Source organism: Fonsecaea monophora, assembly GCF_001642475.1.
Source record: "Fonsecaea monophora strain CBS 269.37 chromosome Unknown Scaff65, whole genome shotgun sequence".
Classification (NCBI taxonomy): Eukaryota; Fungi; Ascomycota; class Eurotiomycetes; order Chaetothyriales; family Herpotrichiellaceae; genus Fonsecaea; species Fonsecaea monophora.
In genome coordinates this window covers 1-27654 of record NW_019173996.1, presented here as the reverse complement: position 1 = coordinate 27654, position 27654 = coordinate 1, and the positions used below count along the sequence as shown (strand labels likewise).

Below are 27654 nucleotides of genomic sequence, written 5' to 3'. Positions count from 1 at the left end.
TGCGTGCCACCCTTAGCGTGTCAGGTTCAGGCTTGCGGGGTTGGTTCTAGGCAACCATGTGCGATCTATGTACCTTGCAAGTTGCTGCCTAACCACGTACAGTTAAGGCGCCCCAGGAGAAAGTGGAGCGAGTCGTCCAAGGTCAAACTGCCACAAGTACTGAGTACCTCGTAAAGACACCCTCAGTCGAAGTCGACGATGGACGATTGTAACGACCTTCACAACACAGGATGGACAGCTTTATGCAGCATGTCTATAACATGGCCTTTGGCGGAAGATACCACTTGGTACGAAAAATAGGATCTGGTTCCTTTGGCCATGTCTACCTTGGTATGGCGACAATTCTTTGACAAACCCATGTCTTCGAAATGCAATCTCATTCCGTTCAAACAGGGCGTGACGCTGAAACGGGCAACGAAGTGGCCATGAAACTCGAACATCACAGTGTTGCGCCATCTTTTCTCTCCGAGGAAGTGCGCATCTATCGGTCCCTTGCTGGGGAAGCTGGCTTTCCTGAGGTCTACTGGCATGGAGATCGGGACGACTTTGCCATTTTGGTCTTTGAGCTACTCGGGCCAAACTTGGAAGACTTGTTCCGATACTGTGGCAACCAATTCTCGCTGAAGACGACGCTAATGCTCGCCGATCAACTACTCCGTCGCTTCGAGAGTCTCCATTCGAACAACTACCTTCACCGGGATATCAAGCCTGAAAACTTCCTCCTTGGTCTGGGTGAGCGAGGGAATACTGTCTACATGACCGATTTAGGTCTTGCGATTTACCGCCACCCTGATCGATGGGGCTCGAACAGTCCACCTCGTCCTCCTCGTGATGTGAAAGCGCGTCCTCCTCAGCTACTAGGCACATGCAGATACGCGAGTATCAGGGGTCATTTAGGCATCCGTAAGGCGACATCTTGACTATTTTTAGAAAGTGCCAGAAGACCAGCTGACACTTTTCGCCAGCACAATCCCGGCGCGATGACCTGGAAGCACTTGGCTATATGCTTGTGTATTTCCTCCGTGGAAGCCTTCCCTGGCAAGGTCTCAAAGCAAAGCCGGAAGACAAGTACTTGCTGGTTCTGGAGAAAAAGCAGGCGACCAGTACGAGCGAACTTTGCGCAGACCTGCCAACCGAGTTCGTGGACTACTTCGACTATGTGCACAATTTGCGCGATGAGGATCGACCAGACTATCAGCGCCTCCGGAGCGTATTCAGCAATCTCTTCCGCCAGCAAGGGTTTGAGTACGACAACGTCTTTGATTGGACGATCCGAGAATTCCTGAGACTGGAGCCTGACGCCCAAGAACTTCTTGCATCGAAAGATGTGGACAAGCGACGGGGCGAGGACGCTAGGGATGCGGCAAGGAATGTGACCAAGGCAGGGCGTCGAAAGAGGAGGTAACATCCTCAGCATGGATAGGGGGAGGCCCCTAGACACGCCTCCCTTTTGCATTTGACAGCTGCTGGCTGGACATCTCTCAAGCAATTACGCTTGCACACTAGAGAATTCGAATGATCGAAAACCCCACAAAAGTGACCAGGAGCAAAAGAGCCGCCTACATCCTGGTCGGATTCACAATGGCGACCAGGGGTGACCCTCAGATTCAGACGGTCGGCATGCCTTGGCGTCATTGCTGCCTGCGAAACGGTTGGCTCTCGATCAAGCATTTCTCACCGCCAGAGGCTCGAAAATGGTGTGTGTCAACACTCAACTCTATCCAATACGTTCTCATTGGCTGGATACAACTATTGCTCTGCCTACCGCCCTTTCAACGAGTGAGATGTTTGTCGACCAGGGTGCAGAGTCAAGGATCAACCAAGAGATACTGACCGTCTTGGATGGGTCTCAATTTCGGAGCAGTGGAATGTCTGCGCTGAATTGTCTGGATGGGAGGAAGCACCCTCTTCTGGACCGATGATCACGAGGAGTGCCATCTTCTGTAATCTCCCTAGGGCTATCGGTTCAAAGGGAGGGCAGGGTAGAGACCGTCGGCGCGGTCATTCATGGTCAATAGACCGGGCTACCCACCATTCCTCCCTCGCCTTTGTCAAAAGACACCAGTAAACGTGGTGACGCTGGCGAGGCACACTACTCGGCATCTTCAAAGGCACAGGACACGGAAAAAGAAGAACGAACTGAAACAAGATCAGCTATGCCTCAGTGCAGCTCAATACAAACATTACAATGAAACTTTTATTGGAACGAGAGAAGATGCCTCTCCTCTCTGTGTCTCTCTCTTACATACACACAAACACATGTTGGTATTATACAAAGCTTGGAGGTGGGTATCTTTCTTTTGTCAGCCAGGACAGTTATCCGCCTCTCCATTAAAACCCTCTTGGCCTCCCGATGCAGGCGCCTCTGCCGATAATTCGTAGTGGCTACTGCTCCATGTCGGACCAAAGCGGGGTTACGTCCAGAAACGCCTTGTTTCCATGCAATGGCAAAAACGAAACGCCCGACCTGTAGGACCGATACAAATTGTACAGGCACGCTGAAGACGTGGTGACCAAGTTGTCCTTGTTTCTCCAGGACTAGCAGCGGCGCAGGGGTCATGAAGTGGTCCCAAAGAGCCGTAGGAAAATCTCGTAGGTCGACATCATAACGGCGGCGGCAGGGACAGCTCGAAGCAAATGCGGCGTCATGCCTCCATACAAACCAGCCAGCCCTTCTTCTTTGGCCACGAGGCGGAAGCACTGTATCAGGCCGGTATATTTGATCGTGACTTTGCCTGTCTCCGTTGTGATGGTTGGTGCTTGCCGTAACCTCGTTCTGACAACTTCATGCGGATAGGTAATGACTGCCGCAAAGAGCTTCGCACCAGCCGCGGCGCAAAACTTCCCTCCAAACTCCTCCGCGTCATCGAGCATTGTTCGCTGATACCCAGGGTGTGACAGGCGCTTCGCTTCCCTCCTGGCCAGAGACAGCTTCATCCGCTCGTACAATACCCATTGAAGGGTTGACTCGGTAACTCCCAAGTACGAGGCCGATAGGCCACGATACAGGCCTCGGATACCCTCGTGCCGGACAGTTTGCTTGATACAGTCCCAGCTGTTCTTATACTGTCGTCCCTTGAGAGGATCATGACTCGCAGTGTTTTTGTCGAGTTGCAGTCGTGTCTTGACCACCCAGATAGGGTTTGTGGCGGTTCCGGTTGCAATTCCCGCCGTGGCTGCCGCAAGAAGGTGGACGGTCCAGACATTCTCTCGCCCTTCGGGATTGAGGTAATTGTTTAGGATTCTCTTGCCATTCCCGTAAACGTAGAAATTGATACTCCTGGCGGGCACAACGCCGATCAGATTTGCGCCTAGACCTCGAAATAGCGCCCGAAACCCCTCATGTTGGTATATCGATCGCAATATCTGGACAGTCTCGGCGATGTGGAAGAATGCTGCTCTGGGGACGGAGGTGAAGGTGAGTTTATGTGGCAAAGGATGTTGAGCGTGTAGGGTTCTGAGTTGCGCTTGGTAGAAATCGGACTGTAATCGGGTCTTCAAGACGTCAAGAGGAGAGGTGAGGGTGGCCGCGGCCATGCCGCCGATACTAAAACATCATGAGTTTGTACACAGTCATAGAACGGAGTCTAGTTTTGGGCGCCTACCCTCCCGCGACGAAATGGGCCCATGGTTTCGCCTTGGGCCCGTCCTTGGTCACCGCAGTCGCCTGGTCATTCTGTCCCCCGGGTACAACTTGTCCGGTCTCCTTCGACTCTAGGATCAGAGGACCTTCTCCTCTTGTGCTGGTACCCTGGAAAGGTTGGGGAGTCGCCGCAGGAAAGGTCATGAACGGTTTGCGGGGTTAGCTTAGAAGGAGATGGAGAAAACGAAGCCTGCACGAGTGGCGGAGAAAAGGCTAGAGAGAAGCAGAACTATACAGTCAAAGAGGGAAAAGAACGGTATTGCTGGTTGTACAATGCAAGGCGACAACGACCCTGCTTGAATTTCCAGTGTCAATCATTCGATTGCCGAAAAGGTAAATGGAAATTTTGATCGGCAACGGATAAACTCGGCATCCGCGACGCCAAGATATGCAGTGTAGTCACGTGGCAAGATTCAAATGACTGATTTCTGTGTCATTTTGTCAAGACGCAAACATGTGATTGACCTCGAAGTTGGACAGAGGATATCATGTCTCTGCAGTATCAGGAGTACTTACCTCGTACCGAGTATACATAGCGAGGCTGTAACCTTTAGCAGTCTCGGTTCGTCTACAAGAAGGAAGGTGGAAGTTGGGATCTGTCCTTGTAACTTACTGTCACAAACTCCCGAGGTTATATCTATTTAGGATGAGCCCCTTTTACCGGTAACTACTCGTAAACCTTCGGCCAGTCACCATTCATCCCGCTTCCACCGGATCTTTGTTCAATAATCTCACTCCGACCCTTCCCTTCCTTTTCCCGCCGGAACTTTTCTGCTCATCGTTCCCAAGGCTGCTGCTCCTCAGGCTCGATCCATTCTCGTTCCCGCCATGGAATTGTACAGGCTCATGACGCTGACGATTTACTTGCAACGAGAAAACGTCAAATCTCTGATATCCGCCAACCACATCATGGTACTGCTTGCCTTCTATACATTCATTCAGGTCGAGATCCGCAAATAGAATTGCTTCCCTGTTCGTGATCATGTTTTGGGCATCTAGGCGTTGGTCCTGGGTGAGCTCCATGGCGAAACCTCCCTGGACAACCTTGCCTGTCGGATCCAGGAATTGACTTGCTCCTTGTGGATAGCTTGCTAGCTTCCTGTGCATATCCTCTGGTGCCTCTGTCATCGAGGCAATGTCAGCCATGGCAGCATCATCAAGATAGCCTGCACTCATGATCCCGAAGCATTTGGCCTCAAAGCAGTGAGCGGCTGCTCGTGTGTGATTTGCCGCAATGTTGTCATAATTGCGACCCGTTGTGCTTACAGGATTGCCTTGATTGCCGGTGTTCTCGACCATCACTCGGGTAGGCCAGATGGCAGGCCAGGTGGAAATGTGAATTTGCTCTCCCTGTGCCATGAGGGTATATCTGGCCAGTGGGTTGGTGTTCTCACCACAGATCAGGGCTCCAATCTTGCCGTACCGGGTCTGTGCCACGCGTAAACCATAGCCATCGCCAGGAGCCCAGGTCAACTTCTCAAAGAATGTAGGCATCAATTTGCGATGGTGCACCAGAATCTCGCCATCCTCGCCAATGATGATATTGGTGTTGAAAAGAGTGCCCGCGCTGTACCGTACCTTCTCAGATACTCCCAGACTGATCACTACATGATTGTCATGGGCTGCTTGACGGACGGCAGAGATCTCTTCGCCGTCAACATAGACCGACTCCTGCACCATCCGTCGGAAGAAATGATGAGTGTGCGTCGGCGGGAGGAGTGATGACCATAGTGGAAACGCAGGGATTGATGCTTCGGGAAAGACGACAAGATTTGCGGATTGTCTGGCAGCTATGTTAATGCATTGAATGGTCTTCTGAGTTGTGCGAGCAGCAGAGAGAATGTGGGGTGAGATGTGGCATGTTGCTGCTCTCAGGCTGGGTAAAGCCATGATAGAGACGAAGCTTTTGATACGGGAATCAGCCGAGATGGAATTGGCCAGAGTCCAGACACTTTGACTCCATCATCTTTCGAATGCCCCGCGGGACCCGTGTCGTGTGGGTGGTGGTTGAGTGGATGAGTGTAAGTGTGTGGCCTGATGGGTCCCCCGGGGGCAAAGTAACAAGGACCAAGTTAACCCAGGGATTTACAGGTATTAGTCGGAATAATACTACTCGTTGCTTTGCAGTCTCAAGTGCTTTTGTTGCTTTTCCGAATTTGGTTTCCACTGCCTCGGTTCTCGGATTAGGCGAGGGATTCCCGTCCATCAAAGACCCTAAGACCAGCTACACTTTTGTCCATTATCCCATTATTTGTTTGTTGATCACTAAATCCCAATCCCAATCCCATCAATCCCATCGTCGTTCAGATTCATTTAATTCCTCTTTTCGCTGCTTCGATCGAGGAACCCTCTGACCCTCCTCATCCCCATCCCCAGCTTCTTCTCTGTCCCGAAATTTCTCCAGAATGTCGGTTCCATACCTCATCAATAGTGCCGGTGGCCATATTCCTGCCTCGGAAAGAATCCCAGTTATTGCCAGACCTTTCGTGAGCGAACGAGCGAAGAAGACATTGGATCTGGTGAGTAATAACTACATGTATGAGTGTCACTGCAAAGCGCTCTTTACATTTGTCCTGTTACCGCTCAGTGGTCCATCCCAAGTACCGCCGGGGTTAGTCCGGAAGCAACACAGCAACTTCCACGGAACTACTTGGGAGCCAAAAACACCAAAGAAAAGTTGAGTGTCAATACTGATTAACGCCGGTTCCCCTATCTAGGTCGAGAGATTTGTCGAAGAAGAATGCATCCCCGCCGATGCGGTCTTTGCCCAGCAAATCAACCAAAATGGTGGCGACATTGTCTCCCGCTTCGACGCCCACCCCCAGGTCATTGAAGACCTGAAAGTCAAAGCCCGCAAGCTGGGTCTGTGGAACATGTTCCTGCCCAAGAACCATTTCAAGGAAGGTGCCGGCTTCTCCAACCTCGAGTATGGCTTGATGGCCGAGTACTTGGGCAAGTCTTCCGTCGCCAGCGAAGCCACCAACTGTGCCGCCCCCGACACGGGCAACATGGAAGTCTTCGCCAAGTACGGAACCGAGGAGCAGAAGAAGCAGTGGCTTGGGCCTCTGCTCAATGGCGAGATTCGGTCGGCGTTCTTGATGACGGAGCCCCAAGTGGCCAGCAGTGACGCGACCAACATCGAACTGGACATGAAGAGAGATGGCGACTACTACGTGCTTAACGGCCAGGTTTGTTCTCTCCCGCATTCTCGTCATCTTCTTCATGCCCATATCTGACGCTGACGATAAACAGAAATGGTGGTCCAGCGGTGCGGGCGATCGCCGGTGCAAGATCTACATCGTCATGGGCAAATCCAATCCCAACGAGCCGAGCCCTTATAAGCAACAGTCGGTTATTCTCGTCCCCGCTGACACCCCCGGCATCACCATTGAGCGAATGTTGTCCGTCATTGGTTTTGACGACGCCCCCCACGGCCACGGCCACATCACCTTCAACAACGTGCGCGTGCACAAGAGCAACATGATCTTGGGTGAGGGACGAGGCTTCGAGGTCGTCCAAGGCCGTCTCGGCCCCGGCAGAATCCACCACGCCATGAGATCAGTTGGTGCTGTGAGTTTAGACCCCCTGCTCTTCTTCCTCTTTCCCACCTCCCAAGTAAATCCTTGGGAGGATGTTTGTTTGATGAGATAATTTCTAATCAAAATTGGTTTTACCCTTGTAGGCTGAACGAGCGCTGGAATACTTCCTCGCCCGCATGAATGACCCGGCCAAGAAGCCCTTCGGCAAACTCCTGGCCGAGCATGGCATCATGCTGGAGCGCGTGGCCAAGTCCCGCATCGAGATCGACTCTGCCCGTCTCGCCGTGCTCAACGCCGCCATCAAGATCGACCAGTCCAACGCAAAGGACGCGCTCAAGGAGATTGCCGAGGTCAAGGTGCAGGTGCCCAACATGCTGCTCGACGTCCTCGACCGCGCCATCCAGGCCTACGGCGGCGCCGGTGTGTCCCAGGACACGCCCCTGGCAGCCATGTGGTCGAGCGGCCGGACCATGAGGATCGTCGATGGCCCCGATGAGGTGCACATGCTGCAGCTGGGCCGCAATGAGAACAAGCGCGGCCCCGCTCTGTTGAAGCGCATCGCCGCCCAGAAGGAGAAGACTAGGGAGTTGCTCCGCCAATATGGCCTAGAGGCCAAGGACCCATTGGCTCTGAGACGGGTCAGTGGAGGAGCGTCGAAGTTGTAGAGGGAGTGTGACAGACCTTAAAAGAAAAGAGAGGGGGAAGAAGGAGGGGATTGGTCGTGTGGACGCATAGTCAGCTTGTGTATCCATGTAGGAGAGAGAGAAGAGAGGCCACTTTTGGGCGTGGCTGGAACTATGGAACTGGCTGACTCACTAAATCACTGGCTGGTTGCCTTCTTTTTCCTTCTGGTGCTTGTGATTGTTGGTTGTGTAATTGACTGAGTAGATTGTGTCAAGGAAAATGAGTGTCCGACTTGCCTTTCTACCTGTGTCTACCTGTAAACGTCTTTACCCGTTCCTCAGGGGCTTCCTTTTCCAAGCCCCCCTTCGCTACCGAGTATGCTTCTCCTCCTTATTCTTCTTCCAGTGACTCAAGCATATCGAGACCTATATCGATCCAGGTGATCCTCGGCAAGCTTGTACCATGTGCACCCTTCGAATTTCCTGAGCCTCAAGAGACCACATGCATGTTCAATTCAGTCTGAAGGAACCCAACTCATCAAGCTCAGGACGCCGGGGTTCACATGCGCCTTTCTGAACGGCGCTCGAAAAGAGACTGGTTGATCAACATAGACCGATGACCAACTCCGCGCCATACCGGAGGATTTCTGGGTCTAGAACGACTGCTTCCACATCTGCCTATTAACGTAGAACTTAGGACACGCTTACCTTCCCATCACGAGTTTCTCCAGCGTCCGATTCCAAATTTGCCAGGGGAGCACATGGAGCAGTTGTGGCTCGTGAATTCTCTGGTCCACCACTTGAAGCTTGAAGATCAAGACTGTGAAGGCGATCTTAACAGTCCACAGGTCACAAAATTCTCTAGTGAACGAACATGGCAGCACCCCTAGAGAACTTTCGGCCTGGCCGATCCATGTTTTTCACCTTGGGATCAACTATCACATGTATGCTCGGGCGTTGAGCCATCATTCCGCAAAGCCAGGGATGCTGGTATATTGTCGGAATTATTTTCCTCTGGCGTTTGCCCAACACCGCAGATCACTCGCACCATTGGAGCAGCAGTTCAGGTTCATTTCGCAAGGGGCTGGCCACGCTGAAATATACATCCCACTTAGAATTTCAGCCCAGATATAGCTGAGTGCTGTGTCCGTGGTTCTGGTGGATCAGTTAACCAAACAGTTGGAAACTGACCAAGCGCGCCACGAACCTGGTTTTCATCGCGACTGGTTGAGAATTGAGAAGAATACCTACCTCTAAGGATCCAAGGGTTTGGATTCCGAGTGGCAACCGCAGTGGGGGTTGTGGTCCATGTACTCAGCATCGCAGAATTTCGGTGGTTGAGGACAAGGCGCCACCAAACATGCAACGATTGGGCGAGATACACGCACGGTGTCACAAAACGTTCGTCATGCAAGCTGCGACGTTTCTTCAAGCTCAGGAGGCGGCTGTGGAAACCATGTAGATCGCTGGATCGTCCGATTGATTTTGACTCCGGCAGCACCGAAAGTGTAGGGCGAGGATAGACGTAGCCATAGACCAATGTTTAGGACTTGGGGTTATTCGTTACCCTGATCTCAGTCTGGCGAACAATGGTCATGGTGTTGTCCAACGGCGTTAGGGATTCTCTGCTCGTGGTTTGACAGCCACACAAAGTCAAGGAGAGGTCCGTGGTAGACACTTGCGTCAGCAGGAGGAGCCAGAAGAGCATTGCCACAAGCCCGCCACAATGCCAACTCTTTCCATGTGTATTTCCCTTTGGAGATAGTCACATCCTTGATGGAGACAAACAAGAGCGCCCTTTCTGCGCGGAGTCGGCATGGCTTCTTCCTGGTTTGACAAATTGTCACTATCCGAAACCTTAGATATACAGGCATATGGGCTGAGGTGAGAGGAGGCGGCAAAACAGAGCAGATTTTGGGTTTGGATCCACAGGGCGGTTCGTCGATCTCACTGGACGAGGAGGGGTAACGGTAGCGCAGCCGGAGCAGGACGCAGGATCTCACAGAAGGAATAAACCGAGAATTCGCGAATCGAGGGTCGAGAGACGGAGAAGTGTGAGAAAATGCCATCCATGGTGGTGGTGGCGCAGTTTGAGAGTTTCAGCTGCCTGCGCATCTGTGGGACATTGACTTAAGACTTTTCCCCCCTTCTGCTGCCACCCTCCATCAACACCATCACTGCTACCACTACCACCTCCTCCTTCGCAAGCGGAGTGGACAACCTGATAAATTGTCCCTCTCTCCACAAAAACCCGCTGACAAGCGCAGTCTCTATCCCCAGGATCGCCATGCTGTGGAGGATCCATCTCTTGTTCTCTTCGCGCCATTTCTGCAAGGCGATCCGCCCTCGATGAACTCAATTGTTCCAGTACCAGGCCTGTTCCATTTCCAAAATTATGTCACCTGGTTGATCTACCCAGACCCGTATCCTATTCACGAGGATTTGGGGCGAGAGATCGCATTCCCGCGGCGGAGCTGGGGTACATGGCCCTTCTTTTCGGATTCATGAATAGCGACTGACATATGCTATCCATATGTGTATATATTGCTGGAGATCCCCTTGTCCAGAACGCTCCTCACCATCTGGTTGACCTTCACTCTGTCGCGATTCTCGTGTTGCCACTCCCGCCCGCCAAACGATTCCAGATACGAAGAGGACCCCGGTCTGTCTGTCTCTACCATCACATTCATCTCTTGTTCAGCTGAGAGAGGCCCCTCAATAACCGGCTTCGGGCCCTGACGCGTCCCCCTTCGAAGCCACCCCAGCATAGCGCCAGGGTGATTCGGCCAATCGTGATTTTCATTTTACTCATCACTTTACTAGCGCTGGTGGTGTGCTGCAGTTCGCCCGCCCAGAGCCAGCTTCTGTCCGTCCGAAAAGGAGCATTTACCTTTGATGATGCGTATCTAATGCATTTTGGCCAAATACCACTTCTCGAATCGCCGAGTGTTGATGCTTGCTGGGTATGGCGTCCGAAGCCAGCACAGCGCCTGGGGGTAAGAGATCTAAGCAGGAAAGAATCCGCGACAACCAACGACGCAGCCGCGCTCGACGCCAGGAGTATATAATCGGCCTGGAAAGACGATTGAAGGAATGCCAGGTGTCTTGTCGCGCCGCTGACTTGCAGCGCGAAGCCTTTGCTTACCTGCAAGTCGAAAATGCCCGTTTGCGAGATCTATTGCATTATGTTGGTATCAGTCCAGACATCGTTGAGACTTTCGGCCGCCATGAAATGCAATCACTACCCGGCAATGCGCCGGCGCTGGCGTATCGCCAACTCAAACCTAGATATCACCAACCAGACACACTGCAAGCTGCCGAGGTGCATGTTGCGGAGAGCATAACTAGCAGAGAGTCAGATTCAGAATCATCTTGCCCCATGTTCCCTTCATCAGCATCGTTTTGTACCCCAACGCCAGCCTCAGCCCCAGATCCTCTACAGGACTACGAGGCACAGCAGTGCCCGCCCTTTGCGGCAGCTTCCCATGTCCAAACGACGAATCAACCTGAGATCGCCTCAATAGCTCCCCAAGCCAGTCCGTACGAATGGATGTTCCGCTCCGACGGCCTGAATAACCCTCCCTTCTCTCCCGAGGCTTTTCGTGGTGATGGTTTCGCAGTTCCGCCAAACGGATCAACTCCCCCAGAAAATACAAACACCATGCAATGTCTGATTGCCAAAGGAATGATTGAGCAGTATGACCCCACGCCCACAGAAATGGAAGAAATCAACACGCGGCTTACCACGGATATCGGCCTTCCCAAATTCCCGGACGCGGGCTGTCTGGTTAACACCCAGGCTGTGCTTCAAATTTTGCAAGAGCTGGATACTAGGCCGAAACATGACTAAGTCAGTTGTTATCGTTCTCTTGGTGGTCTGCGTCAATCGTCTATGCCGTCCAATTTTTGCGCTTGCCGAACCACTTGACTGCATAAACAAGCCCGAGAAGAACTGGCACCTCGATAAGGGGACCTACAGTCGCCGCAAGCGCTTGATCACTGTTGACGCCGTATGTGGCAATGGCTACAGCAATCGCCAGTTCGAAGTTGTTGCTCGCCGCTGTAAAGCTCTGGGTGCAGGCCAGTCTGTACCCGAAATTGAGCCTCCTGGTGATCACCAGCGTGGAGAGGAATATGACTGCAAAATACACGATGAGAGGAGCGGCAACCCTCACGACGGACACAATCTGATGAACCACGCGGCGGCCTTGAGACCCGAAAAGCACAATGATCGTGAAAAGGAGGCCGATCAATGACAGAGGTCCAATCCACTTCAGGAATCGTTTTTCGTACCAGTCTTGGCCAACCAGGTTTCGAAGGCTAAACCGGGTGACGATGGCAGCGGCGAGAGGTATTCCGAGGAAGACACCGACACTCTTCGCGACTGGCGCATAGTCAACGTTGACGCCTTCGGAAGATTGACTGATAACGTTGATGAAGAGAAGCGCCAGAGGGGCGAAGAGGACCATCTGTAGGAGAGAGTTGATAGCGACCAGGATAGCACAATACTCATTGTCGCCGCCAGCCAACCCAGTCCAAATCAAAACCATGGCGATGCATCTGGCAATCCCGACCAGAATGAGCCCATCGCGGAGACCAGGCTCGTCGGGCAGAAAAGCCCAGGCCAGACCCAGCTGGATCCCGTCAGTATCTGGCGGCACTACAGAATGCTGCGAAACTTGCCATCAAGAGAGGTGCAATGATCCAGTTGACGAAGATGCTGAAAAGGATCTGCACCCACAGGGTCTTTTCGCGAAAGGAGTGATGCAGCGTTTCAAATCTGACCTTGCACAAAATGGGATACATCATAACCAGCAATCCGATAGCTCAATTCAAAGTTAGACTACCGTTGCTCATCAACTGTCTCCCTCGACGTACCTATAGGAATTGAGACGCCTACGAATTCGCCTTTCTGTAGGGTAGGACCAGTGCTGGGGACAAAATTGCCCAGCAAGATACCCGTGAGCATCGCCAGAAAGATCCATAGAGCGAGGAACTGGTCGAGAATGCCGAGACTTCTGAAGGCTGAGGTGTGAATACTCAGCCGTGGTTCGTTGTCGGGTTGTTGCTCAAGATCTTGAGGTGCAATGGACGGTGACACTTCTGCAGACACTTCTGGAGCCAGTACAGCCTCCTTGTTCTGAAAGTCCATTGTCGGATGGAATGCAATATCGCTCAATTCCACAGCTAGTTGCAAGTAAAACGAAGACGCTGGGAAGCAGGAAATTTGGCGGTCATAACAGATATGAGTACGCAGATTTATAGATAGCCCATCGACACCGACTCTGTGGAGGCGCAATCCCAGACGACGCATATCTAGTATTTTTTATTTTTCAAGGTTTTCAGCCAATGGGCGCGAGGCCGTGACAAACTGTGGCATCCCATTCTTGCTTCCGAGTCTTTCCCCAATTCATGCTTTTGGCAATCTTTCGAGCGAAGGATCGAGGTTGCTATTGGCGAATCGACCATATCCACACTATTCGGACGGCGCTGCTAGCAGGTACCTTGTAGATCGCCACTAATGTCCTCATTTTCTGGGCGAGTTTCCCGTATGTCTGCGACTTGACAGGCGAGGGGAGAAGATTCGGAGGGGCCAGGAACAGGCATAGTGCGAGATGGAGGGGACGTCAGCGGCGAAGCAATGGCTGTACCGAGGAGAGGTCACAAGCGCATCAAGCATCCAATGCTGACCGTCATCCCCCATCGTGCCGTCATTGCGTGATTGGAGAAGCAAAGCTGGTGGTTGGTGTCGCATATTGCGGGCTCCAACGCAATTGATCGGCTGACCAGCGCAGCTTCTCCTTCTTCCACATTACTCGATTCCCCGGATTTTCTCTCTTCTCGTGTCTTTGCGAGTGTTTGTGTGCTTCTTCTTGCACTCTCATGTCTTTTGTCCTTAGATTGAGCTCCTAACTCAGGTCCTTTTGATTTGCTCCTGTCCTGCTTCCTCCGTCATGCGGCTGGTTTCCGCATTGGCGGCCGTGGCCGCCGCCCTCGCCATCCAGGTCGAATGCTCACGCCTCACGCCTCCCGTTCTCCCTCTGATCGTGCGAAACCCCTATCTCAGCACCTGGCTAAATAATGCACGAGACGTACCGTGGGAAAAATGGCCAATGTTTTGGACAGGTCAAGAGATCGGCTTCTCCATCCTTGCCAGTGTTCCCGGGGAGAGGACCGCATACCCTTTGCTGGGAAGACCCCAGGACTCGCTCCGAAAGGAGGGTGACAAGTAAATATTGAAACCCTTTGCTTGTGAAGCACCGAATTGACCTCTTCGGCAGTTATACTGTATCGACACCTATCTACCGTGGAGCGGTCTACGATGCTTCCACTACGAATCTGTCCTACTCTCTTCCGTTGCCCTCACTCTACTCCGGGTCCAGCAACATTGACATCACCATCTCCTTTTTGTCTCCTATAACTCCCACCTCGACTGTCAGACAGTCTATCCCGGCGAGTTACGTCACCGTGTACGTCTCGGGCAATGTGCCTGTAGATATCTACATTGACGTCAATGGTCAATGGGTCAGCGGTGACAGGGGAAGCAAGATCGTTTGGGGTCTTGACCATACAGCGTTGGAGGGTATCTCGAAAGGTTTCAAGACCTGGAAGGTTCAGAGAGCTGTGCAACAACTTTTTACAGAATTTCAAGATCGTGCTGAATGGGGTACCCTCTACTTCTCGGCTCCCTCGGACGTGCGACACGAGGCCGGTGTGTCGGCTCGGTTGAGACAGGAGTTTGCCAGGCATGGGACTTTAAAAGACAAGATCGACCACGACTTCCGTTCAATCATGGACGAGGAGCCTGTCTTTGCATTTTCAAAGTCTTTTGAACTGAACAGCACGCGAACTACAGATCAGAGCATCACGTTTACGATTGCTCACATTCAGGATCCGGTCGTCCAGTTTGCTGCTGCGCGGGGGCTCACCTACATGCGACCTTTGTGGGAGTCATATTTCCCGACTGTCCAGGAAGTGCTTACCTTCCACTACCTCGATTTCCATCACGCTAGCCGGTTGGCGGCCAACTATTCGGCGCAGTTGGCTGTCGACGCCTACCAATCTGGTGCGGAGGACTACGTCGACATCGTTGCTCTCTCCGCTCGTCAAGTCCTGGGAGCAACGAGCTTTTCGGGCACACCAGACGATCCGATTTTGTTTCTAAAGGAAATTTCATCAAACGGGAATTTCCAGACTATTGACGTTATATTCCCCGCATTTCCGTTCTTTCTGTATACGAACGCACGATGGCTTGGATATCTACTGGAACCGCTCATCGAGCACATGCTGAGCGGGCAGTATCCAAACAAATACGCGATGCATGATCTGGGTTTCCACTTTCCAAATGCCACCGGCCATCCATTGGGACAAGATGAGTATATGCCCGTAGAGGAGTGTGGAAACATCCTCATCATGGGACTGGCATTGGCCAATGCCTTGAAGAATGATGCGGGCTGGTCTGCGTCGTCCACATGGCAGGCGATGGGTGGTGTCCCCACGCCAATGCCCTCGTCGGACAGCCTTGCTCCTCTCTCAGTTGGCAAGGAAGACGGCATCCTCTACATTGATGATGCTTGGGTTGGGCAGCCTGCAAGCCTGAAGAGAGCCCAGAAGTGGGTCCACAGGAGCTATCGGTTATGGAAGCAGTGGACAAGCTACTTGGTCGAGTTCTCTCTGCTACCTCATAACCAGCTCTCCACGGACGACTTTGCTGGCTGGCTTGCTCTGCAGACAAACCTGGCTCTCAAAGGCATTATTGGCATCAAAGCCATGGCTGGGCTTGCAGAACTCACAGAAAACCACGAGGACGCCAAGGTATTCAACAACATCTCCAAAGTGTATATCGAAAAGTGGGAGGAGTATGGTATTTCTCGTGACAAAACACATGCCAAGGTCGCCTACAATTGGTATGGTTCTTGGACCACCACGTACAATCTGTACGCGGATAGTTTGCTATGCTTCCACTTGAGCTCAGACAACTCATCGACAAAGACCTCGATTGCTGGACGTTACGAGTATCAGAAACCACTCAAGGGTTCCATTCCCGGGGACAAAGACGGATTCGTGCCGAAACACATATACCAGATGCAAAGCGATTGGTACTATGCCGTCCGGCAGAAATATGGATTGCCTCTGGACTCGCGACACCTGTACACCAAGACGGATTGGGAATTCTTTGCAATGGCCGTCGCCGCGCCGAAAGTCCGAGCCAACATCTTACAATCTGTCGCCAAGTGGGTGAATGAGACTGTGACTGATCGCCCTTTTACCGATCTACACATGACGGAAGGGGAAGGAGGGTTTCCCGGACCGAACTTTTTTGCACGGCCCGTGGTCGGAGGACATTTTGCATTTTTGACGTTGGGCCAAGCCTGTAAAGGCAAGGCTATGGATGGCCTGAGCTACCTGAATGACGACGTGACGAAAGAGATGGACGTGCAAGGCATATTGGATGCGGAGAGAGCAGAGGCTGGATGGCACTCGCTCGAGCTGTGAATCAGGGAGTAGCGTTAGCAGCTGCGGAAACCGACAGAAGTTGAGCGGCGGTTAAACCCCTGGCTCCTTTATAGGCATCAGTCTTTATATATCACACAACAAGCAACAAGCATTGCGATTGAATTCTTGAGCTGAGATGTAGCCAAGTGAGCCTTTTTTCTCTCTCTCTTCGTCCCGAGGATCTCGTCTGCCTGTATGAGTCTTTATTTGAGGAGTCTTGAGCCCTCCCTTCGGAAAATGGTCTGAAAAAGGACGACACGCGGCAGGCACCATATACGCTCTGTAAAGGGAGAATTATGGGTAGCAGGTAGGTAGGTATATAGATATATGTGTACTTGGTATCGGGTATGCATCTAGACTTTTAGACTTGACGTCTACCTGTAGATCAATACCCGAAGATCTAAAGTAGCGAGTGATGCAGGCCAGGTATCTAAGCAGATCGTCTCGCGGGTTTCTCTGTCTCTTTCTCTTGTAGCGAAGCGATGTTGGAGGAGAGTGAGGAGAGATGAGCGCAATATTTATATACACAGAGAGGGGACGAGAGAGAGAAAGAGAGAGAGAGAGAGGAAAGGCGTTGGAGCAATACATCCAGTCGACGTCTCGTGGTTGATAGATCGGTCGACCGCTGGATCACTCATCCGCCGCTCACCTCCAACATCTCTTCGACACTCCCAAATTTCTCCCTCGGCTTGCCCTTTTGCTTCCCAATCTTCTTCTCCACCTGGTCTATGTTCTGCCAGTTGCCCCAGTGGATTGGTCTGAGTGGGAAGCTGGACGAGACGGCATCGGCCTGGACGCCCTGCCAACCATCTCGTCTCTCAGTCGGTGCCGTCGTCGATCCTTGAACCTTTTTCTTCCAGTCCTCTACGATTGCTTCGGCGGTTTGAAACGCATCGGTCATGGTGCTGGCGATCACGCCGGTGGGGCCGCGTTTCACCCAGCCTGAGCAGTAGATGCTGACATCGTGTCCTGAAGTCTCGGCTTTCTCCAGTGGCACGACTCGTCCCAGCCCGTCATGCCGAATGGTTCCTTTTCTCTCGTCGAAGTCGACACCCAGGTCTGCCATCCCAGGGATAGCTTCGGCCTTGTAGCCTATCGATCGGAACAGCGTCGATGTGGGTACCAGCTGTGTGTCATCCGTGGTGCTGACTTTGGATTCTGGATCTGCTGGATTTTCGAGTTCTGTTTTTGAGAACACCACTCCTTGCAGGATTTCTGGGTCTGACTGGGACCATTCTAGCGACTTGGGTGCGAGCAAAAAATCCAGAGACCATGATTTTGTGGCGTCTTCCTTCAAAGGGCTCCCCTTTTTCAGAAGTTCCATGAGTCGTCGCTTCGGGCGAGGCAACTTTGACAGGTCTGGCGGGAATAGATGATCTGGTATAGGACGGAAATTGACGTCGTCGAGGTGCAAAAGCTCCCTCACTTCCTTGATCGTGAACGCTGCTTGCATGGGCCCTCTCCTGCCCACGACATGGACATGCTTGATTTTGCTTGCAGAAAGGGCGTTTATTGCGTATTCTGTAATATCAGTCTTTCTCAGAGCGTCGATTCTGCTCAAAAGTGTTCTGGCCACGTCCAATGCCACATTTCCCTGCCCAACAACCACCGCGGTGTCCCCGGCTGTCAAGTCAGGGTCCAGATGTCGGTACTCGGGAAGACCATTGTACCAGCCCACAAAAGCGCGGGCGGAATAGATGTGAGGCTTGTCTTCTCCCTCTAAGCCTATTTTCCGGTCTTTTGACGCCCCATATGCGAAAACTATGGCATCGTAGTGTCTGGCGAGAAGTGGGAGGGGAAGATCGTGGCCCAGATTGATGTTTCCAATGAATGTGAAATCAGGTGACGCGGCGATGGCTTCGAAGGTGTCTTGGACATTCTGCAAGGAGGTTAGGTATGCCGTTGCGTAGGGTGGGAAGGGGAAAGTATCACCTTTACCTCTGGATGATCTGGAGCGACTCCGAACCTGACGAGCCCAAATGGTACTGGCAGTTGTTCATACATGTCTATCCTCGTCCCCCGAATGTCCCTCAACAGTTTTTGAGCAGTGTAGAAGCCTGCGGGTCCGGAGCCAATGATGGCCACGGTAGGAGCTGGTCCATTGCCATCGCGTTCTGCAGGTACATCACTGCTGAAAGGTCTCCGAATAGAAAATGCGATTGAGCTGCGGTAGCTTCGACAAGAAGCAAATCTTGCACGGAATGGAAGACGCAAGCATTGATTGGTCAGCATGGCCAGTGTAACAAGGAACTCGCCATCACCCCCCTACTTCAACTGCAGAAAGCTCTTCAAAAGAAGAGAGGGGGTATGGAGTCACAAGTCAAAGGTTTTGAGCACGGCACCATGAATGGATCTCTCGGAGCAGATGACGGAGTTGTTATCGATAAAGCTTTTTACCGAAATTGAACCGGCCGCGTCAGGCTGCCCCTCAGCCTTGTCGCCTTTCTCAATGTAACTGCGTTGCCACAAAAGTATGCCAACTAGAACAAGAAGTGTCATTGACTTGTCTACCCTCGCAACTAGCCTTCCCTTCCTCCAACGCTGTACAGTCTACTTATCATCCTTTTTGGGGCTTCTTGTTATTCTCTCCCCCACGATCTTCTCCTCTTCTCCTCTTCACCCATACCATTGGTCGAAATGCCGAAAACGCGCTCCTCCAAGCGCCCTCCGTCGACGTCTTCCCCCATCCCCTCGACGTTCACCGACTCACTTCCACTCCCAACGATAATAGTTTTCGACCTAGACTACACGCTGTGGCCCTTTTGGGTGGACACGCATGTCTCCGCTCCTGTTAAACCACAGACCTCAGTCCCAGGGCAATTGAACACCCGCATGCTTGATCGCTTTGGAGAATCGTTTGGATTCTACTCCGAGGTACCTCAAATACTGGCCGCCGCACGGGAGAAAGGCATCGTCATGAGCTTGGCGAGTAGAACCCATGCACCAGACCTGGCAAGGGACATGTTGAAAGGCCTCCATATTCCTGCTTCAACGCAGGGTGAGTCTACAGAGAAACCAGATACCAAGCCGTTAAGAGCAATCGAGTTGTTCTCCCATCCACAAATATACCCGGGTTCCAAAACAACGCATTTCCGCCGTCTTCAGACACAACTTACAAAGTCACCACCATCGTCTGGTGTTGGAACTGTGCCATTCGACGAAATGCTCTTCTTCGATGACGAAGGTAGGAACCGTAACGTGGAAACAGAATTGGGAGTTACATTTTATCTTGTTCCAGATGGAGTCAACAGAGAAGAGGTGGATCGAGGAGTCTGGGAATGGAGGAGAAGAAGAGGAATCACACCGACTGACTTGAGAAACGGGGAGCAGGTTGCTGAGTTGGAGGGCTGACTGTCCAGATTTACGGATTGAAGGATTTGAATTCTGCACATCTCACACTGGCCTCTAGATTGGGGGTAATTCTTCAGGTGGCCGTTCTGTTCGGCGAACTGGACGACGGAGGTTCCTGTGTACAGCGACGGCGCTTCTGTGTGGTATACACTGATGTATTGGATCGACGATGATCAAAGCACGTATATGATGATTTATGGTTAAAAGATAGAGGTAGATTTGGGTCATTTCTGTCCTTGGAGAACGCAGTAGAGCCGTTACAGAGCAGTACGGGGCGCCGAACACTCGTATTGTACTGACCATAGATTGGCAGATTGGATCACTAATATCTTAAATAGATTTCTTGCGCCTTGTCCGCTTGCTGTTTCATGCCAACCCTGGTCGCTTGCCTTAAAACTCAGCCGGCAAGTTCCGCTGCGGGCCCTATACCACTTGTTGATCAGGAGGTTCACCCTGTCCAGGATCCATGTGTCTACCGAGTATCTCTCGCCTCTTCCTGCCGACTTTGGTTACATGTCCAGAACTAGCCCAGAGGATCGAAGGCTACTTGCACACAAGAGTTGACCAAGCAAATTCGGCACGAGACCGGCAGCGGCTATCCCAACTCCTTTTTACCAGCACAAAGGAGACTGGACTTATGTATGTCAAGCGAGGCGACCTCTGATTGCCTTGAGGCTCAGAAACACGTAACGAATGCAAGTTTCAGACTTGGCCAGCCATGGTAGCTGTTCCAATGGTCACAGACTATCGAGCACCTCGTACAAATCACCACCAGGCCTTTAGGCCAGCCAAACAGCCCTTGGCGTGCAGATGAACCAACAGTTTCCATGTCTAGGGTAGACACGAGCCACACAAGCGAACACTTACCAAAACTGAACGGTTGCCGCCCCCACGAGACCTTTCCTGGGTGGGCTGGCTTGAAGCTAACGGCGAGCCTGTCACTGGTGTGACGACTGCTCTGCAGGGAGCGAGAGCATCTTGGGCAGCATGGCGGCTCTTAGGAAACTTGGGTCGTGCTCAGCTGCTCCATATCTCAGCCGAACGTGTCATGAGCGAGATTGAAAGACCCCCCAAGTGTCCTTCTATCTGTCGTGGTTCGCCTTGTTTCGATGTCGGCCGGATATATACTCCATGATGTTTTGTTCATGGATTGTCCTAAACTCGGCGTAGTGACACGGCAGTCTTGTTATTGAGACAGCCTAATACCGAGTGGCAAGGTTCTCAAATTAATCAATGCTTGCTATGTGTTGTCCCACGTCCATCAGGCTGAGCAAATAGCTACAGGCCTCCGGGCAGATCATTCATTCAAAATGAGCCTTTACGACAAAACGAAGGATGAAACCTTTGAAAAAGAGGCATGGAGTGCGGCCCGAGCAGTATTTTCCGGCAATCATGAGCCCATCAACTACCAGCCCTTCCTCAAAGACTATACGACGCCAGAATCTGCGCGGGCTTCGGTCGTACAGGCACAGAAAGAAGCCAATTCCGAATACAATGGCAAGCTCGGTGCCATCCTTGACAAGGTCGACCAGTTTATGAAAGTGGGAGATCTGGCTATCAAGTCGGCTCCTGAAAGTATCGGTCTTGCCTGGACTGGCATCAGACTCTGCCTCCATTCCGTACAGGATGATTTCGCCACCTTCAGTCTCTTCTCTGGGGCATGCGCAGATATCTTGGGAATACTCATCTCGTGCAGGGTGTATGGCCGCTTGTATGCGAGCCAGGACCACCCTCCAGAATTTACCGAGCTTCATGAGAAGGTTCTGGGCTACATCAAGGACACCTACGTGAACATCATCGAGTTCTCGTATCAGATGTGGAAATATGCTCGATCCAATGCCGGCATTCGTGTCATCAAAGGCTTGTTCCGTAGTGCTCAGGGGAAATTCCAGCCAAAGATAAAGGCCATTCAAGACAACGAAGTGCAGATGAACAAATTTGCCTCCCAGGCCAACCAGCAAGTCTCGCAGTACTACCAAAGGAAAGGGCTTGCCAATGACACGACGATGATGAAGGGCCTGTCGGATCAAATGGAAATGCTACAAGCATTGCAAGAGGAAGCCGCCAAACAGAACCAGTTGATGGAAGAATGGATCAAGAGGGACGAACTTCACAGACGAGATCAACGTATGACTGCGGCGGAGATCACGCACGAAAACTGGGAGAGGCAAAAAAAGGAACTACTCTCTCTCGACGACAATCAGCAAGTGCTGGATTCGAAACTCGCTGCTCGCAAGCCAGGAACCTGTGGCTGGATCTTAGAAAACACCAAATTTCAAGACTTTATCAATGCCGAAGGTGGGAACGTTACTTGGCTGGTCGGTACCGGTGGATCTGGAAAGTCCTTTCTCATGTCCATGGTCATCCAAGAGCTGAAGAACAAGGCCCACCTGCACGACTCCCTCGTTCACTTCTTTTTCATATCTAAAGGCTCTCAAGCCACGATGCAGGCTGATCAGATCGAGCGCCATCTTCTTGCGCAGCTCTACCAAGACGCAGCTCAATCGTTGGACGTCTTGGACAAGTGCAACAAGATCATGTCGGATTATATCGAGCACTCAAAGAAGAGTACCAGCAAAACGGCAAGCAAGAAAGCGGGAGATGGGCCAGCTGGATTTGAACAGACCTACACCGCTCTTGCTAAGATCATCAACAAGCGAATCTACCTCATGATAGATGCCTTGGACGAGTGTGCCGATAGAGAGACGCAAGAATTCATCCAAACGATCAAGAAACTAGCCAGCACGCGGGGCCTGAAGATCAACGTCTACTGCAGCAGCAGAGATGAACCTGATATTGCTGCCGCCCTGGAAAATTATCCAAGAATAAATGTCGAAGAGAACAACTCAAAAGATATCGCCGAATTTGTTCAAGCTGAGATGGCAAACCTGCCAGGGTTCACGCCTGTAGAACGTGAAGAGGCTTGTCGAGAAATCACGCAGAAAGCAGGATGTTACTTCCGTTACGTCGAGCTGGCCATGGATTTCATGCGTCGTCCATGGCGAAGACCCTTGTCAGCCCATCTAGCATCGCTACCTTCGGGGGTTGAAAATATTTATGCTCAGCGCCTCAACCAGACTAACCCTGCATACTACGATCTGCTCACTCACTGCCTCACCTGGACTATCCTCGCTGGAGAGGAACTGAGTGTCCAAGAGCTCATCGATGGGTACAAGGGTAGTTTTATGGACGGGGAACCGACGTCGGAGAATGACGATGACCAGGAGAATGTGAACATAGAACTTTACGAGGACCAGATCAGACAAGCTGGAAGTGGATTTCTCCGGGTCAATCCCGACCACACCGTGAGCCTCGTCCACAACACTGTGCGCGACTTCTTCCTGCAGCCAGACAGCGTTATCAATGGGGCTGTACAATCATCGGGTGAGCCTGAATGTGAGTGCGCTCGATGCCAGAGAGAATTGAAACACAGCAAAAAGTTTGTCGTTGTGGAAAGAGAAGGTCACATGCAAATCATCACCACGATCCTTCAGCACCTGCTATCTCCGTCGTTTCAGCGCAAGTACTATGTCAAACCACAAGAGGAACCGAATGACAAGAAGACTGAGCAAGACACAGAGGAAGGTGAAGATGTGGCTAGTGTCAAAATCGAAAACGCCGAAGCACCAGGAGAGGCGGCATCAGGAGAGCTGGCACAAACAGACGCTCAGGAAAAGGATATCCAGAGCAACGGTATTGTGGCGCAGGATCAAGGCCTTGTTGATCAAACAGATATCCTCGATGGCGTACAGCAAATACCCGAGCCCAGCGGTGAGGACGCAACTAAAGAAGGGACAAACGCCCCTAGGGAGCCGTCAAGTAATGGTGTGTCCGATGACCTGGATTCCAAGTCTGCAGTGCCAAACGGTGGTTCAGACCAAACACATGAAGACGACGCCCCGCTGGACGGCGAGGGGCCACAAAACAACGACAAATCTGGTGCAGCCCTTGAAGCAACAGATACCCAGTCTGTGGCAGACTCCGATGAGAACGTGGATTTGACGGACCAGGACCAAGCTCGACTCTGGGATCTGCAGTCAGATCAAGAGAGCTGTCACCCTCGGTACGAAATCTCGAGATTGAGGTGGCATTTGACGCAGCTGGAAGAAATCTATCCCGCCACAGAAAGGTCTGGCGAAGCCTGGTCCAAGCTACGCGAGCTCCTCGAAAGGTTCCTGGACCACGAGTCTGAGGCGTGGAGAGGTTGGGTCCGAACATTGGCCGCGGCGGGTCTACCAGTTGACACCATCGAAATGTACACCGACGCCAGAGAGCTACATCCTATAGTGCTAGCTGCGTGCTGTGGCCTGACCAGCCTTGCACATATACTCTTGGCCCGGCCTAATGCCTCGGAATTTGTCAACCTAAGGGTGCCCGAGGGGATGGGTGTGCTGTGCTTTGCAGTCTTTTATCAGATGTTAATGCTGAAGAATGTGGATTCTTTTTACCTGGCCATGCTGGAGGCGGGCGCAGATCCGAACACAAACAACCATTGGGGGGAAGAGGACCTCGGAACCGCGTTTCATTTTCTTCTCTTGTCGGACACGGTGACCTTGGCGCAGGTCAAGATGTTCCTCGCACACAACGCCGATATCAATACACCGGACGAGACTGGAAACAATGGCCTACACTTCTTCGCTCTTGGAGACGCTGGCATGGATATCGGTGTGGCCCTGGTCCAGGCCGGGGCGGATATTCACCTCCGTAATGGCAGGGGCGAGACCGTCATGCATCTCCTCGCCCGTCGGTACAACTGTCACGTTGACGCGATGAAATATTTCATTGAGCAAGGGGCCGAAGTCGACGCCGAGGATGAGGCCTCAGTAAGGCCTCTGAGAGAAGCCGCCGAAGCAGGACATGCTGAGGCGGTCAGATTGCTGCTCGAACACGGGGCCGACATTGAGGATGTGAACGACTATGAACAAACGGCACTCTTTGCTGCGGCAATGATGGGCAAAACTGAGGTGGTCAAGGTGCTTCTAGATCAAGGAGCCGATCCACTCAAACGGAACTCCCTCGGAGCCACCCCCTTCGGAATGGCTTGCCGATACGGCGACGCCGAGTCGTCTCTTATCCTGGGAAGAGCCATGGTGGACAAAGGAGAAGTCGAGCACCTCAATTGGCAGAACACTTTTGGGAAGACGCCCATCATGAGAGCCGCCTCTCGAGGAATTTCGGACGTGATTGACTTTATCCTTGATCACGTCGACGCGCAGGCCGCTCTCACCACCGTCTCCAAGAAGGGCTGGTCGGCTCTGCACTATGCGGCGCTCAGGGCGCGCCCTGAAGCGACAATGACTCTGCTGAACCGTGGGGCCGATAGTCAGTGTAAGGACTTGCAGGGTAAGACACCTCTACAGCTGTGTTATGCAAGAATCTGGACGAAACCGACTGAGGACCGAGAGAAAACGATATCTGCGTTGATCGACCACGACCAGCAGGCGGCCATTGCGGAGATTGAGTTGCTTCACACGATGGCGATCAACGATTCACCCAAGGTGGTGGCCAAGCTGTTGGAATGCGGCGCCAATCCGTATGCCACGGACGAACATGGCTGGAACGTTGTCCAACTTGCCGAGCAATACGACCGACCGGACGTCGTCGAAGTGATCAAGAACTCGAAGCTGGCGACGGCTAGTCGGCCTTCCAAGTTCGTAGGGTCTTTCTCAGCTGTGCTCGTCGGCTCTCCTTCTGGCTTGGAGATTGAGCTGCTTCAGCGAGGCGGCGAGATGGCGGCGACCGAACCCTTATGCTACACGACCGACCAGTCATTCGTCACCGACCACCCCATCCCGGCCTCGGCGGAGCGGTATTACTTTGAAATGACGATTGCCGATCGCGAGGTCAAGGTCGACACGCCAATGTTTGTGATTGGAATCACTCAAAAGCCCATCGGATCCACCAAGCAGTGGTTCCCGGGGTGGTCGAAACCGGGCACCTCGAGCTGGGGTTACCACAGCGACGACGGCAAGATCTGGTGTGTCGCGGACCCTCCTAAAATCAAGGACCTGGGTTTGGCGAGACAGTACGGGTACGGCGACACGGTCGGGTGTGGGATCGACGTGAAGAAGCGCACCGTCTTTTGGACCCTGAACGGAACAAGGTTGATGAAGGCCGGCTTCCAGAACGTCCGTGGTCAGATCTATCCGATCATCGGGATCCGAGACCCGGGCAAAGTCAAGGTCAACTTGGGCCTTGACTTGAAGGAGGAGCCGTTTGTGTGGAAGCCTGGTACCACGTGCGACTTTGACAAAGACATCCCATCTCCGAGTCTGAGGCGGTTGAAATCGGATCGCTGACCGGAAGATTTCTTATTTGGTGAGATGTCATGATTCTCTTGGATTTGTTGTCATTGGGGAGCGAGATTTCGAAGACGAGGCTGTGTCCTTAGCGTGGATGAGCATGTGGTATGTACCAGAATTGACTTGGCTGCATGTTGTTATTGCTACGAGCCCGCAAACAAGCCACTCACCACTCACTGTGTTGGAACAATATTAATCGGTTTTGGCCACGTTATCACGATACAGGATACATCTACCGGCAATAGGGGGGAGATGCTCCTCTACTGTTAGCTTGGCTTGAAGTATGTGATGGGGACCGCCAGCCTAGCGAATCAAATTGCGAGAAATCCATCTATTCGAACCTATATGGCCCCAGTCTTTCAGCCGAATACATGTGACATATCATTTCGTGTACACCTGCGTATCTAGGAGGAATGGGGGAGAGTGTTTTCTATGATATCTCCCCGGTAATAGGTATTTATGTAATGAATGCCCAACACCACGCACACCCAACGCATGCGAGCAGGATCAGTCAATGCACACACCACCAGCCCGAGGCTACGACGTCCACCACAGCCACCAGCCCGAGGGTCTCGGCGAAGACAGAACATCCGGCGGAGCAACACTATCGAGACCATGGGTGCAGATTGTGAAGTCTATTGTCTCGTCTCGGTGTGCGAATATATTAGAGTATTAGAGTATAAAATAATAAGGGGCCGACAATATGGGCAATTGTAAGATATATTTGTGGCCCAGACTGAGTGACTAGCTAGGTATAGAGTACCAGTAACCGAAGTATCCCCCTTTCCAAGCAAGTAGGCAGCCCAACCCAACGTCCTCGAAAGGCCAGACAGACAGACAGACAGACAGGTCGACATGCCTTCGCCGTATCTATCCTTCATCGAGTCTCGGCCGTTACCCGAGTCCGGCACTGACGCGGCGACGTGGGAGAAGTTTTATACCACTGAACATGTATGTGCTACCTACCCACCCATATACCTCTCTATCTATGTCTTGAGTACCTGAGTACCTAAGGCATATATATCCTTGGACGTGACACATTCATAACACAACTTTATCACATCTCCAGAATCGAATAATTCATGACCCTCCTCAATGCAATACCATAGAAAAGCATTACTGACCATCCAACTCCCACAGCTCCCCGACTTCGTCAACAGCGGCCTTGCCACCCGCGCGGCCTTTTACCGCGAGACATTCGACTACGCCAGCGCGCCGCCGCCCGAGAAGAGGCCCTCACGCAACTGCCTCGCGCTGTACGAGACCGACTTTGAAGAACTTCTCAAGTCCAAGATCCTGGCCGAGGGCGGCGTCAGGGCCGGCAGTCACTTGTTTCCGAAAAAGTTTGACACGTTTGACAACGGCGAGTTCCACGCCAGGAATTATCGCCTCGTTCAGGACTTTGATCCGAAGGGGTGGGGGAATAGTGAGTCTCACACCTCTCTCTCTCTCTCTCTCTCTCTCTCTCTCTCTCTCTCTCTGTTTCTGACTCTGCGTTTCTTTCCATCTCTCTTCCTGTCTCTTTCTCATATTTTATACAACACGCGCTGGGTGTCGGATGGGTCTGTACTCTTCTAGCTTGCTGCAGATGCTAACACACTAGACTACCCAAATCATATGACACTTATCATGGTGATTCACAGTCAGAACAAGAAAAACACAACAGATAAAGAGTAGACACTAAAGCAAGTATATCAGAA

General features: G+C 52.2%; 10 protein-coding genes across 10 annotated transcripts; 6 read left to right on the top strand and 4 right to left on the bottom strand.

Moving 5' to 3' along the window:
• Positions 1 to 260: 260 nt before the first annotated feature.
• Positions 261 to 1405, top strand: AYO21_07919 (hypothetical protein; the record flags this gene model as incomplete). The annotated part of the gene is made up of 3 exons (XM_022657871.1): positions 261 to 330; positions 394 to 903; positions 966 to 1405. 3 exons carry the CDS (start codon positions 261 to 263, stop codon positions 1403 to 1405), a joined length of 1020 nt encoding a protein of 339 aa, XP_022509765.1.
• Positions 1406 to 2556: 1151 nt separating this feature from the next.
• AYO21_07918 (hypothetical protein) lies at positions 2557 to 3787 on the bottom strand (the record flags this gene model as incomplete). The annotated part of the gene is made up of 2 exons (XM_022657870.1): positions 2557 to 3547; positions 3606 to 3787. 2 exons carry the CDS (start codon positions 3785 to 3787, stop codon positions 2557 to 2559), a joined length of 1173 nt encoding a protein of 390 aa, XP_022509764.1.
• Positions 3788 to 4339: 552 nt separating this feature from the next.
• Positions 4340 to 5533, bottom strand: AYO21_07917 (hypothetical protein; the record flags this gene model as incomplete). The annotated part of the gene is made up of 1 exon (XM_022657869.1): positions 4340 to 5533. One exon carries the CDS (start codon positions 5531 to 5533, stop codon positions 4340 to 4342), a length of 1194 nt encoding a protein of 397 aa, XP_022509763.1.
• Positions 5534 to 6048: 515 nt separating this feature from the next.
• AYO21_07916 (hypothetical protein) lies at positions 6049 to 7847 on the top strand (the record flags this gene model as incomplete). The annotated part of the gene is made up of 4 exons (XM_022657868.1): positions 6049 to 6162; positions 6361 to 6831; positions 6896 to 7213; positions 7326 to 7847. 4 exons carry the CDS (start codon positions 6049 to 6051, stop codon positions 7845 to 7847), a joined length of 1425 nt encoding a protein of 474 aa, XP_022509762.1.
• A 2923-nt stretch (positions 7848 to 10770) lies between these two features.
• On the top strand, positions 10771 to 11655 carry AYO21_07915 (hypothetical protein; the record flags this gene model as incomplete). Its single annotated transcript, XM_022657867.1, has 1 exon — positions 10771 to 11655. One exon carries the CDS (start codon positions 10771 to 10773, stop codon positions 11653 to 11655), a length of 885 nt encoding a protein of 294 aa, XP_022509761.1.
• A 40-nt stretch (positions 11656 to 11695) lies between these two features.
• AYO21_07914 (arsenical-resistance protein) lies at positions 11696 to 12957 on the bottom strand (the record flags this gene model as incomplete). Its single annotated transcript, XM_022657866.1, has 2 exons — positions 11696 to 12483; positions 12684 to 12957. 2 exons carry the CDS (start codon positions 12955 to 12957, stop codon positions 11696 to 11698), a joined length of 1062 nt encoding a protein of 353 aa, XP_022509760.1.
• An 802-nt stretch (positions 12958 to 13759) lies between these two features.
• Positions 13760 to 16301, top strand: AYO21_07913 (hypothetical protein; the record flags this gene model as incomplete). Its single annotated transcript, XM_022657865.1, has 2 exons — positions 13760 to 14034; positions 14087 to 16301. 2 exons carry the CDS (start codon positions 13760 to 13762, stop codon positions 16299 to 16301), a joined length of 2490 nt encoding a protein of 829 aa, XP_022509759.1.
• A 634-nt stretch (positions 16302 to 16935) lies between these two features.
• On the bottom strand, positions 16936 to 18533 carry AYO21_07912 (hypothetical protein; the record flags this gene model as incomplete). Its single annotated transcript, XM_022657864.1, has 2 exons — positions 16936 to 18180; positions 18240 to 18533. 2 exons carry the CDS (start codon positions 18531 to 18533, stop codon positions 16936 to 16938), a joined length of 1539 nt encoding a protein of 512 aa, XP_022509758.1.
• Positions 18534 to 18938: 405 nt separating this feature from the next.
• Positions 18939 to 19652, top strand: AYO21_07911 (hypothetical protein; the record flags this gene model as incomplete). The annotated part of the gene is made up of 1 exon (XM_022657863.1): positions 18939 to 19652. The coding sequence occupies one exon, from the start codon at positions 18939 to 18941 to the stop codon at positions 19650 to 19652; it is 714 nt and encodes a 237-aa protein (XP_022509757.1).
• Positions 19653 to 20962: 1310 nt separating this feature from the next.
• Positions 20963 to 25951, top strand: AYO21_07910 (hypothetical protein; the record flags this gene model as incomplete). The annotated part of the gene is made up of 1 exon (XM_022657862.1): positions 20963 to 25951. The coding sequence occupies one exon, from the start codon at positions 20963 to 20965 to the stop codon at positions 25949 to 25951; it is 4989 nt and encodes a 1662-aa protein (XP_022509756.1).
• Between the last annotated feature and the right edge of the window lie 1703 nt (positions 25952 to 27654).